The 13617-nt window shown below is 48.5% G+C and overlaps 1 protein-coding gene across 1 annotated transcript in view; it reads right to left on the bottom strand.

Annotated features, from left to right (window-relative positions):
* PNPLA1 (patatin like phospholipase domain containing 1) overlaps positions 3571-13617 on the bottom strand; it is a 38078-nt gene continuing 28031 nt past the window's right edge. Inside the window, exons 5-7 of the mRNA XM_021100036.1 lie at positions 12500-12560; positions 5585-6141; positions 3571-4223 (exon numbers count right to left, since the gene is read on the bottom strand). Of these exons, the coding sequence (XP_020955695.1) occupies positions 3999-4223; positions 5585-6141; positions 12500-12560 (843 nt within the window). The 3' untranslated portion in view covers positions 3571-3998. The remainder of the gene's footprint in view (positions 4224-5584; positions 6142-12499; positions 12561-13617) is intronic.

Here is a 13617-nt window from a genome sequence, read left to right as displayed (position 1 = left end):
CGGAAGAATCTACCTCAGAGAAATGCTAGAATGTGAGCTTGCACATTATTGGAAAATTTTCAAATCTGTGTGTCATTCTGTTGTGTAAATCCTGCAATGACTCCCCAGCACCACAGGCAAAATCCAGCCTTATCAGCATGGCACCCAAGCCAGCCTGACCTACCCCCGCCATGTCCAAGTGCACCTCCAGGCCTCTCTCTGCCCAGACTGGAGGAACTAGAGTAGGCCTCCGGTGCCCCTTCTACCCTGGGAGGCTGTACCTCCGAGTGACAGATGATCTGGGTTCATGGCACAGCCATCTACCAAGTGAGTGACTTTGAGCATGTTACCTAACCTCTCTGTGCCACAGTGCCTGGGAACATAATAACTACTACACAAAGTTTATCTACTAGATTAAGTCCTCCTTTGAATAGGAGGAGATTCCACAGTAACTCAAAGGAGGGGCTGTCTAATGGTGAGAATTTGGGAAGTCTGAAAGACAGCAGCCGTTGGGAGGGTGTGGGTGGCAGTCAGCAAGATGGACCTCCTCCTTTTCCACTTGTAGTCAGACTATTGACTCCTGTCAGCAGTCTCTTTTTCTTTTTCTTTTGTCTTTTTGTCTTTTTAGGGCCGCACCTGCAGCATATGGAGGTTCCCAGGCTAGGGGTCCAATCGGAGCTGTAGCCATTGGCCTATGTCACAGCAACCTGGGATCCAAGCTGCGTCTGTGACCTACACCGCAGCTCATGGCAACGCCGGATCCTTAACCCAGTGAGTGAGGCCAGGGATGGAACCCGAAACCTCTTAGTTCCTAGTCGGATTGGTTTCCGCTGTGCCATGACAGGAACTCCTCTTTTTCTTTTTACGGCGGCACCTGTGGCATATGGAAGTTCCCAGGCCAGGGGCCGGCCTGCACCACAGCCTCAGCAACAGCAGATCCAAGCTGCATCTGTGATCTATGCTGCAGTTTGCTGCATCGACAGATCCTCAACCCACTGAACGAAGCCGGGGACTGAACCCACATCCCCATAGACAAAACACTGCATCCTTAACACACTGAGCCACAACAGGAACTCCCCATAGGTAGTCTCTTGATTTCTCAATCTGTCTTTCTGCCTTGAGGCCAGCACACAACCTAAGTCAGATGGCCACTGAACTCTTACTAGAGGAGGGATATGGCTAGCAGAGGAAAGCTAGGCTGATGCATGTATCTAGCCAGGTCCCAGGAGAAGAGCTTATCTGGCATGACTGCTGGTCCTGGAATACAAAGGGACAGGGGAAGACTGGACCCTAACCTCTCCCCTAAGCAGAGCTCTCCCAGCCCAGGCAGACCTATGAAATTCATCGAGATCTTGGGGGAGGGGGTTGTTACACAGCATTACCATAGTAGCAATAATTAACACAATCCACATGAGCATATGGATTTGAACATCTGATTTAAAACACATACACACTAATTCATGGAATGTCTACCCTGAGCTTTTTTTTTTTGTTTTTTTTCTTTTGGCCACCCTGCGGCATATGGAGTTCCTGGGCCAGGGATCAGATCTGAGCCACAGTTGTGACCTATGCTGCAGCTGTGGCAATGCTGGATCCCTAACACACTGTGCCAGGTCGGGGGTCAAACCTTCATCCCAGTGCTCTAGAGACACCAACAGTCCCTCTATACCCCAGGGGGAATTCCTGGCTAAAGCAGTTTTATGTTAGTCTTCCCTTTCTGACGGTAGGGTTTTTTGTTTTTTGTTTTTTTGGTTTTTTGTTTTTCCTTTTTAGGGCCACACCTGTGGCATATAGAAGTTTCCAGGCTAGGGGTTGAATCCGTCACCCACTGATCAAGGCCAGGGAATTGAACCCGTGTCTTCATGGATACTAGGTGGGTTCTTTACTGCTGAGCTACAACAGGAACTCCAATACAGGGATTTTTTAAACCAATAAAGGCTTGAAGTAAATTAAATAGAAGGATCTATTCCATTCAGAGGATACTTTGGTAATTCAGTGAAATAATTGCAGATGATACACAGCTTGTTTTTGAATTTTGAATCAGCTGGCATTTTGAATCTTCAAATGTGTATGTATGCATGTGACATTCTCTATTCTGTTCTGTTCTATTCTATTTTAAATGATTTTTATTTTTACCATTATAGTTGGTTTACAGTGTTCTGTCAATTTCTACTGACAGCAAAGTGACCCAGTCACACATACATATACATTTTCTCACATTATCCACCATGTTCCATCAAAAATGACTAGATATGGTTCCCTGTGCTATACAGCAGCATCTCATTGCTTATCCACTTGTTCTATTCTATTCTATTCCATTCTATTTTATTTTATTTTACTTTATTTGCCATGCCATGGCATATGGAATTTCTCAGGCTAGGGATCAAACCCACACCACAGCAGTGACACTGCTGGATCCTTAACCCACTGTGGCACTAGAAAATCTCTGCTGTGCCTTTAAGAACAATGTTACAGGACTTCCTGTTGTGGCGTGGTAGAAACTAATGACTAGGAACCATGAGGTTTCGGCTTCGATCCCTGGCCTCACTCAGTGGGTTAAGGATCTGGCATCGCCGTGAATTGTGGTGTAGGTTGCAGACACGGCTCAGATCTGGTGTTGCTGTGGCTGTGGCTGTGGCTGGCAGCTGTAGCTCCAATTTGACCCCTAGCCTGGGAACCTCCATATGCCATGGGTGCAGCCCTAAAAAAGGGGGGGGAGGGGGAGAGAAAGGGGCTAACGGGGAGTTTGGGGTTGATGGAAGCAGATTTATATTTACAACGGATGGGTGATGGGGTCCTGCTGTACAGCACAGGGAACTGTATCCAATCTCTTGGGTAAGACGGAAAATGGAAAAAAAAAAAGAATATGTGTGTATGGGTGGCTGGGTTACTTTGCTGTACAGTGGAAATTGAAGGAACATTATAAATCAACTATACATTAATAAAAATTTTTTTAAAATAAAAACAATGTTACAGTTTAGTAAGAAAAAAATTAAGACGTTATGTGGCTCACAGTTTGGCAAATTAGTTGGTTTTACTCTTGTCTTTGGTCTAAAGTTCAATTTGGGGGTAAACCTTTGAATGTTGGGGACTGAGTTAAATTCATCTTTGATATCCTCACAGCCCAGAAGAGTGCTTGGCACTTAGTACGTGCTCATAGAGGTTGACTGGCTAAATCAATGACAATCTAATACAGTCGAAAGGTGTAAGACGCAGGCCTACACTGATCAGAGCTTTTAGCTGGAGGTTGGTGACAATTCAGAGCTCTCCATGTTGAGTCACGTGGGCACCCACCTATACAGGCTGGTTTTTTTGTTGTTGTTTTTTTTTGTTTTTTTTTTTTTTTGTCTTTTTGTCTTTTTGCCATTTCTAGGGCCGTTTCTGCGGCATATGGAGGTTCCCAGGCTAGGGGTCTAATCAGAGCTGTAGCCGCCTGCCTACACCAGAGCCACAGCAACGTGGGATTTGAGCCGCATCTGCAACCTACACCACAGCTCACGGCAACGCCGGGTCCTTAACCCACTGAGCAAGGCCAGGGATGGAACCTGCAACCTCATGGTTCCTAGTCAGATTCGTTAACCACTGCGCCACGACGGGAACTCCAGGCTGGTTTTTACGTAAAGTTCTACTCAGAAGCTGAGAGGTGGCATGTTAACCTCTGAGAGTTAAAGAACCATAATATCTCTTGCTTATTGAGTGCTGTACACTCTGGCGCTCTGGGAAGCAATATACAAGGCTGACCTTGTTAAACCTTCACAAGAGCCTTATGAGTTGGTCTCGGCCCTATTTTACAGATCAGGAAACAGAGGTGCAGAACGACCAAGTGTCCTCAGCTTGCTCGCCGGGTGAGACTGCAGCAGAGCAGGGATTTTTTGGGTGCATCTGACAGCAAAGCCCACCCAGGTCCTCGTTCCCATCCTTACTGACCGCTCCCCCCGCAACGCCCACTCTCCATAAACTTCCTGCAGACCATTCCCCAAACTGCTCTTCCCCATGGAATTAGGAAACTTCAGTCATGGTCACTGCACTTTGCTGCCTGGTTTCTGGGATCGTGGATGTCCTGGGAAGACTTTTCTGGCGCCACTTGCCTTTTGTTTGTTTCTCTTGAACACCTTGCTCGCACAATGGGAGTCTTCAGCTGGGCTCTCCCTGGGCAAAGAGATGAAGTAACGGTGGTTCGTGACCTGTCCTGTGTCCGCCACCATCCGAGCCCTGCCCCAACCCCAGCCCAGAAAGTAGACAGACACACCAATGCCATGGTTCTCAACCCTGGCTGAACATTAGAGCTCCTCAGAGGACTGTGGTTTTGTAATCAATGAATAGTTATCTAAGTAACTTTACGCCAACAAGTGAAATGAAACACAATGAAACTTTTCTACACTTATATGTCAATGCAATGAAGTTTAAACCACCTGAATAAAATGCATAATGTATGATCAAGCACAAAATTATTAAATTTATGCAAACTCTTTCAAAAAGTTTCATAATTAAAAGTACACTTAATGGAAATTCCCTTGTGGCACAGTGCTTTAAGCATCTGGTATTGCTGTAGCTGTGGCTCAGGCTGCAACTGTGGTGTGAGTTCAGTCCCTGGCCTGGGAAGTTCCTCATGCCACTGGTGTGGCCAAAAAAAAAAATTATACTTAACAGAAGAAGCAGGTTTTTTTTTTCTTTTTTTCAGCCACACCTGTGGAATATGGAAGTTCCCAGGCCAGGGATCAAATCCGAGCCAGAGCTGTGATCTATGCTGCAGCTGCAGCAAGGCCAGGTCCTTAACCCACTGTGCCACAGTGGTAACTCCCATAAACAGGTATGTTTTAGTATACATGATGTGATATCAAGTGGGAATAGCAAAAATACAAGTGCCTCAGGCCCTGTTCTCTGCAACTGTGGCCATATGCAAACTCAGTCTCTGCCCAAGCTCTCCCAAGGCAGGGAGGGATGAGGCTAGAGGACAGAAATACCCTTGGCCCACCCTCTGATCTCTTACCGCTGCCTTCCATTGGCTAACCCAACTGGCATCCAGTCAGCAAGGGAGTCTGGTATTGTGGTTCCAAAAAAAAGGGCAGGAGTTCCTGTTGTGGCTCAGTGGGTTAAGAATCTGATTAACATCCATGAAGATGCAGGTTCGGTCCTTGGCCTCTTTCAGTGGGTTAAAGATCCAGTGTTGCCGAAAGTTACAGCATAGGTCACAGATGTGGCTCGGAGCCTGCACTGCTTTGGTTGTGGCATAGGCTAGCAGCTGCAGCAGAACTTCCATATGCCACAGGAAAGGCCGTAAAAAGGCAAAAAAAATTTAAAAAGCAAGATAGCTGGATCTCACCCCCAGTTCATGATTTAGTAAGTCTGTGGTAGAGCCTGGGAATTTCCATTTCTAACAAGGCCTCAGGTGATGCTATTGCTATTGGTTGGAGACCACGCTTTGAGAATCACTGAAGAAATCACTGGGGAAAAACAAAAAACAAAAAATCCAACCAAAAACAAACCCAATACACTGCCCTCTTGTGGTGGCCTGTCCTCATAGCAGGTAGATAGGCAGAGCCTATCTTCACCAATGCACCCTTGGAAGCAAAGGTTCTCAGCCACCATGTTGTTACACACTTGCCAGCGGGCTCCAGACACCAGGAAGCTGTAAGAAGCCAGAAGGGTCCATATCCTGGGGTAGTTCTGGGCCCAGTTCCTCCACTGGTAGCTGTGCAGGTGACGCTGAAGGAGCACATCGGGGCAATGTTGGAGGTGTCCCCCCAGCACAAGGCCCCAGGAATGGCCTGGGTGACAGAGATGACTGCGGGGATGGGGTTCTGAGTGGTGATCCAGTCGATTGTACCTGCAGTGATGGTGATCCAGGTGATGGCCCAGGTGTTGAGCTGGGGTCCAAGTGCACAGCTGGGAGTGATCCAGGTGGCAAAAGAGGTGATTCCACAGGCCTCTCCCACGTGGAGTCAGGGGTCTGCACAGGTGGGGACAGAGGTGGAGCATGGTCACCCCTTCCTTCCCCTTCGGGAGCCAGTTGTGTAGATTCTTCCAGACTGGCCTGCTCTGTTTGGAGGCTTGCCTTACTGTGTTCAGGACATTCATGGCCCAGGGCACGTTCTGTCTGGCAGTACACTTCTACCCGAGGGAAAATCACTCTCTTGGAAGGAGAATTAAGGTAAGCAGCATCTAGGAAAAACAACATGGGGTCACAGGTGGCATTAGTAACCCCTGACATCAGCATGGTGCTTGCAAAAAATGGTTTCCCAAATTATTTTCATAAACAGGACTAGTGCTTTTCAATCTTTTTTTTTTTTTTTTTTCTTTTTAGGGCCACACCTGCAGCATATGGAAGTTCCCAGGCTAAGGGCAAATCAGAGCTATAGCTGCCAGCCTACACCACAGCCACAGCAATGCCAGATCTGAGCCATGTCTGTGACCTACACCACAGCTCACATCAATGTGGGATCCCTAACCCACTGAGCAAGGCTGGGATTGAACCTGCGTCCTCATGGATACTAGCCAGATTCGTAACCCGCTGAACCACAATGAGAACTCCCTCCATGGCTTTCCTTTACTTACTTGAATTTATAGTGAGTATTTGATTGTGTATTGATCCACTCATTCAGTGGATACTTATTGAACCCAGCGTTATACCAGGCACTGAGGAGGTAGGGGAGACAAAAATAGGGGTGATGGTTCCTGGCCTCTTGGAGCTTACAATCGAGCACGGGGGCAGGCACTGATCATCCAAATGACTTCAAGTTTTAACCAAGAAAAGTGCTAGGAAGAGAGGAACACGGTGCTAGGAGAGAGGGAAGCAGGAAGGACTTCACGGGAGGGCTTCTCAGAGGGAGTGACACGTGAGCTGAGACGTGAAGCGGGAGAGGTCCCGGGGCAGTCAGGGTGGGCTAGGGAGGAGCATTCCAGACAGGGGAACAGCCCAAAAGAAGGCAACAGGTTCTGGGGAGCGTCTCTGAAAGGTCAGTGTGGGTGGAACAGGCGTGGAGATGCTTATGGCGGGAGATGGGGCTGGGGAAGCTGCCGGCACCAGACCACCCAAGGGCTTGTTGGCGGGATCTAGGATCCTAGGTTTTCTCTTTTTACAATTTTTTTTTTTTCTTTTTTGGCCACCCCTCAGCATATCAAGTTTCCAGGCCAGGGATCAGATCTGAGACACAGGTGCAACCTAAGCTGCATCTGTGGCAATGCTGGATCCTTAACCCACTGTGCCAGGCTGGAGATCAAACCTGTGTCCCGGCACTCTCAAGATGCCGATTCCATTGCGCCTCAGTGGGAACTCCTCTTTTTAAAAAATTTTTATTAAAGTATAATTTATTTAGCAGTTCCCATTGTGGCGCAGCAGAAATGAATCCAACTAGGAACCATGAGGTTGTAGGTTTGATCCTTGGCCTTGCTCAATGGGTTAAAGATCCGGCATTGCTGTGAGCTGTGGTGTACGTCGCAGACGCGGCTTGGATCTGGAGTTGCTGTGGCTGTGACATAGGCCAGCAGCTGTAGCTCCGACTCAACCCTTAGCCTGAAACATGGGTGCAGCCCTAAAAAGCAAAACAAATGAAAAATAAATATAGTTGATTTACAGTGTTGTATCAATTTCTGCTGTACAGTAAAGTGACCCAGTCATATACATTCTTTTTCTCATACTATCTTCCATCATGATCTACCCCAAGAGACTGGAAATAGTTCCCTGTGCTGCAGAGTAGGACCTCATTGCTTACCCATCCTAAATGTGACAGTTTGCATCTGCCAACCCCAAAGAACCCTTGGCTTTCATGGGGCCCCTGACGACCTATGAGCTGGCGGGGGTGGGTAATGCACTGTCTCTGGTTGTGACAAGATCTCTGTGGCTGCTGTGCAGAGATTCCCTAAGAAAAGCAAGGGGGGACCCAGGGGGCCCTGTCAGGGTGCTGCGGATAGTTGTGTGGAGCGGGCACCTGGAAGGAGATCGAGAGCAGCAGAGAATTCTGTTTAGGAGGTAAAATCAATGAGAATCGGTGATGGATCGGCTGGAGGGTGAGGGGAGGGCCGTGGTTCACACAGCCGGATGGATGACGGTGCTGCTGGCTGAGCATGTGACCAGGGAGGGGTGGGTCTGGGAGGGCACAGGTCATGAATTTGTTTGGAGACATGTTGAGTTTAGGGGACCTTTGAGATGCCCAAGGAGAGATGACAAGTGGGCAGCTGGGCATGTGGGTTTGGATCTCGGAGAAGAGAAGAGGGTTGGAGATATGTCTGGGAGCCCTATCCATGGATGGTAACAGAAGCCGTGACAGTCCTGGGGAGGAAAAGATTGTCCACTATCTTGATCGTGGTACTGGTTTGACAACTCTGTGTGTGTGTGTGCGTGTGTAAGTGTGTGTGTGAGAGAGAGAGAAGGAAGGAGGAAGGCACTATGCCCAGGCATGCCTAACACGGGATGGGTATTTCAGACATGGCATTCCCTGAGCTCCAAACTCACTCACTGCCCAAGCCCACGAGTCTGTGTGAGGAATGTGGATTTTCAAGGATGCCGGCAAGTAGTGCCCTTCCCTTTGGCAGAAGGCTGCTGCCAAGGGAGGCCAAGGGTGGGGACGGAGGCTCACCTGGCGACAGGAGTAAGCAGGTGGATGTGAGTCCTCAGGAGGGAGGAGAAAGAGGATGCCAGGAATTCCCGTCATGGCGTGGCAGAAACGAATCCAACTAGGAACCATGAGGTTGCAGGTTCGATCCCTGGCCTCGCTCAGTGGGTTGAGGATCTGGCAATGCCAGAGCTGTGGTGTAGGTCACAGACACGGCTTGGATCTGGCTTGCTGTGGCTGTGGCATAGACCTGCAGCAACAGCTCCAAATAGACCCCTAGCCTGGGAACTCCCATATGCCGCAGGTGCGGCCCTAAAAAGACAAAAGAAAAAAAAAAAAAAAGAAAAGAAAGACGATGCCAGACTGTGAGCTAAGGAGCTGAAGGTCACAACTTGCAGGTACAGCTTCCTGCCGGAGCCCACCCCCCATTCAGAGAGCAGGCAGGAGGCTGGAGCCCACTTCCATTGTCTGTTCCCAGATGCTAGGTGGAGATTAAGAGCGTAGCTCTAGGGAGCTCCTGTTGTGGCTCAGCGGGTTAAGAACCCGACTAGTATCCTAGTCGGATGCTGGTTCAATACCTGGCCTAGCTCAGTGCGTTAAGGATCAGGTGTTGCTGCTGTGGCATAAGTTGCAGATGCAGCTCAGATTCTGAGTTGGGGTGGCTGTGGCTCCGATTTGACCCCTAGCCCAGGAACTTCCATATGCCACAGGTGCGGTCCTAAAAAGAAAAAGAGAAACAAAAAAGAGTGTAACTCTGGGCACCAACCACAGTATCTCAGGAATATGTCTGTATCTCCTGCTCGCATCTGGTGCTGGGAAAAAGCTCCAGCCCCACCGAACCCCAGAGGATTTAGGTGCTGGAGCTGAAATTTGCACTGAGAAACCCATGCACATGCTGGCAAACCACAAGAGGAAGCAAAAACAGCTGATAGCCAGCACAAGACATCGTGTCCCTTGTGAGTTGTATCTGTTCCCACTTAGAGTGATTCCAGGGCCCTCGGGAAAAACTGCCATCCTCCTTAGGTGGCCCCAGTGCAGAAGTGGAGGCCTGGGTTTAAGACCATCATCCACACCTGTGAAAATGTCCACACCAGCGAAGGTGGAAGGCGGCAGGGTGAGAGGGCACCGGCTCCTCCCAGAGGGTGGAAGAAGGAGCTACTGAGAAGTGGGGGAGACTAGAGATGCTTAACAACCCACTTTATAACTCTGCCTGGGGCTTGCCCTGGGAGGAGGAGAAAGGGAAATTCTAGGGGAGAGACAGGTATGGAGGCAGCCAGGTAGCCAGGCTGAAATCTGAGGTGGAGAGGGGTTTCCTGGGATGTCTGCTCCAAGATCCAAGAACCAAATCAGGGGACCCCCAAGCCCCAGGTCCTCCATATACACTATTCCTGAGGAAAGAATACAGAGCACCCCAGCTGGTGGTGGGAAGAATCCAGGCCCTCGCCAGACCTTCCTATTCCTGAGGCTGTGTGGGCGACACCTCATCTCCACCGCCAGCTGCATCCTCCAGGTTGTCCTCCTTTGGGGGACCTGGAGCTCAGCTTCATAGCTGTCACCTGAACACACGTGGAGGATGGGGGAGCTGTCAGAGGACAGTCCAGTTTAGGAGGAGTCTGTCCTGCAGAGAGGGAAAGGGAGGGCCTGTTCCCTAGGTCAGAGGAGGCAGTAGACCGGATTGACGACGGCAAGGAGTAAAACCCAGAGGTAGGGGCCACCATCAGCCCCTTGTACAGATGAGAAAACTGAGGCCCTAGGAGATGAATTACTCGCTTAAGGTCACACAGTCGGTGTGTCAAGAACCAAGATATACACCCCCATTTTTTTCTTTTATGACCGCCCCCAGGGCATACAGAGCTCCTGGGCCAGGGATCAGATCCAAGCCGCAGTTGCAATTTAAGCTACAGCTGCAGCAATGCTGGATCCTTAACCCACTGTGCTAGGCTGGGGATCGAACTTGCGTCCCAGCCCTCCCAAGACGCTGTTGATCCTGTTGCAACTCGGTGGGAACTCCTACACCCTTTTTAACAGATTAGGAGCCAAGACTCAGAGAGGGAGATTGGTTTCCTGGAGGTCACACAGCTGGGGGATGCTTCCAGAGGCCCCATTCTCTCCATTCCCTGCAATAGCTATGTATTTCCTAAACACAGTTTTCACTTTTTTTTTTTTTTTTTGGCGGCACCAACAGCATGTGGAAGTTTGTAGACCAGAAATCAAACCCGTGCCACAGGTATATCCCCACAGGTATGCTCCCCACCCCCCTTGTGTGGATAATGAACTCAGGAGAAAGTAGAGTCCTTACAAGGGGAGCTTGGGAAAGCAGGAAGCAATTTTGAATAAAAAAAAATACAAATATCCTAGGAAAAAAACTCATTCAACTGTTTAATCTCACTCCTAAAATATATATATTTTTAAACTACATCCACAAAAATTCACCACAGCACTGTTTATAATAGTGAACATTTGGAAACTCGAAGGAATGATCAAAGTATTCTGCACAACCATGATGGAATATTAGACAGCTGCCAAAAAAGCCAGTTACAGAGTTCCCTGGTGGCTCAATATGTAAGGAACTGGCATTGTCAATGCTGTGGCTCAGGTCACTGCTTTGGTATAGGTTCGATCCCTGGCCCAGGAACTTCTACATGCCTTGGACTCAGCGCACCACCCCCCAAAAAAAGCCATATGGCAACATGGAAGAAAAAATTTATAATATAATTAGGTAAACACACTTTGATCCAGGAATCCCTTTTTCTGTAAATATGCTCTGTGAAATTAATTTGTTTTTGGTTTTGTTTTGATTTTTTTTTTTTTTTTGGCAATGCCCTCAGCATGAGGAAGTTCTGGGGTTGAACTCATGCTACAGCAGTAACCACAGCCATAGCAGTGACAGTGCTGGATCCTTAACCCACTGAGCCACCAGGGAACTCCTATGGAATTAATCAAATACAGAAAAGTGTTTTTTCATTTTTCATTTCTTTTTTCATTTTCATGTAACAGGGATGTCTGCATGGCCTTCACGGAGTTAGAGTGTGTAACTGGAATCTTCCTTGCACCCAGATGACACACAGAGGACACACAGGGGTGGGACCATGCTTTCCAAACCAACATAGGGCCAGGGATCTTCTCTTCTGTTTGTGAGACTCAAAGTCTCATGCAAAAATGAACTAGTCACATCTAGTTCTACATTAACAATAGTCTTCTACTGGAAAGAGAATAAAATGGAAGAGAGTATAGTGACATGAAAATGGAATTCTCCAGGGAGATATAGCTATGTATTTCCTAAACATAGTTTTCACTTTTTTTTTTTTTTTGGCGGCACTCACAGCACGTGGAAGTTTGTAGACCAGGAATCAAACCTGTGCCACAGGTATATCCAGAGCCACAGTAGTGATAACAGGTCTTTAGCCCATGGAGCCACCAGGGAACTCCATGTATTTCTTAAACATAGTTTTTATTTTTATTTATTTTTTCTTTTTAGGGCTACACCTGCAGCATATGGATGTTCCTATGTTAGAGGTTGAATTGGAGCTGCAGCTGCTGGCCTACGCCACAGCCACAGCAATACTGGATCCAAGCCGCATCTGTGACCTATGCAGCAGCTTGGATCCTTAACCCACTGATTGGTATGAAACCTGCATCCTCATGGATACCAGATAGGTTCTTAAGCCACTGAGCCACAACAGGAACTCCTTAAACATAGGTTTTAAAGACATAAACTTGTACAAAAGGCCTAGACACTGTCACGTCAATAACCTAAGGCCCCTTTTCCATAGAGACCCTAATTTCTGGCCCCAGTGGCCTGTCCTGGACAAAGAAGGCTGTCAGGTCCCTGCACCCCTTGCTGGCTTTCCTGGGTAAAGGGCACTCCCAGTTCTCAGACTGGGAGAAATGCTCCTCCGCTCAATCCTTCTTCCTCCCCTCTTTGCCCCACCTCCTTCTCTTCCTCTGGGGCTCCACACGGTACTTACTCAGACGCCTCAAGTACAAAACGACATCGTCATACCCTCGGTAGTAATAATCGTGCAGGATCTGCAAAGTGGAGCACCAGGAAGATAAGCAAGGCTGCGGCAACAGAGAGACCCAAGGTCCCCTCACCCAGAGCAGCTACTTTCCAAAACGTGCCCATCCGGTGTCCCATCCCTCAGTATCTGCTAGGAAGTGGGGAGCTGTGCCTGGTCACCGGCGCATGTGTGCTGCACTCAGGTGTTAAACCATTCACGGCCGATCGTCAGCTTCCCCTGGGTGGGAGAGGGTGGGATGTTTACAGTAGGACCACAGAAGGTGTGTTTGGACTGGATGCAGGGCAGAATTTGGAGACTGGGTTCAAATCCCAGTGCTGCCACTTACTGGCTGGATCGCTTTGTGAATGTAACCTCCCACAGCCTCAGTTTCTTCACTTATAAAATGGGAATAATGGGAGTTCCTGTTGTGGCTCAGCAGAAACGAACCCAACTAGCATCCACGAGGAGGTCACAGGTTCGATTCCTGGCCCTGCTCAGTGGGTTAAGGATCTGGCATTGCGGTGAGCTGTGGCGCAGGTGGCAGACATGGCTTGGATCCCACATTGCTATGGCTGCGGTGCAGGCCAGCAGCTGCAGCTCCAATTTGACCCCTAGCCCAGGAACTTCCATATGCTGAGTGTGGCCCTTAAAAAAAAAGGTATAATGGGAATAATGATAATATCTATCACAGAGGATCCTGGAGGATTATAAGAGATACTGCCCACAATGCCTTTTCTCTAAAGGGCCAGATAGTAAATATTTCGGGCTTTGCAGGCCATGTATAGTCTCAGTTGCTTCTTCTTCTTTTAAACAATGTTTTAAAAATAACCCATTCTTAGGCTCCCAGGCTGTATTGGTCCCTGGGCCATCATTTGCTGACCTCACATTGTATGTCAGAATGGGAGAGTTCAGTCAACATTCCTATGGGCGGGACTGACATCATCTCATTTTATGGGAGAGAAAATTGAGGCTGGGAGTACTTCGGGCACTTGTTCAAGGTCACCTACGTGCTCAGCAGCAAGGCCAGGATAAGGCTTTAGAAGGAAGTTTAAGAAATCATTTGACGGGAGGAGACACAGATGGCC

This window comes from Sus scrofa, chromosome 7 (genome assembly GCF_000003025.6).
Source record: "Sus scrofa isolate TJ Tabasco breed Duroc chromosome 7, Sscrofa11.1, whole genome shotgun sequence".
Taxonomy (NCBI): Eukaryota; Metazoa; Chordata; class Mammalia; order Artiodactyla; family Suidae; genus Sus; species Sus scrofa.
This window is presented reverse-complemented; position numbering and strand designations above follow the sequence as displayed.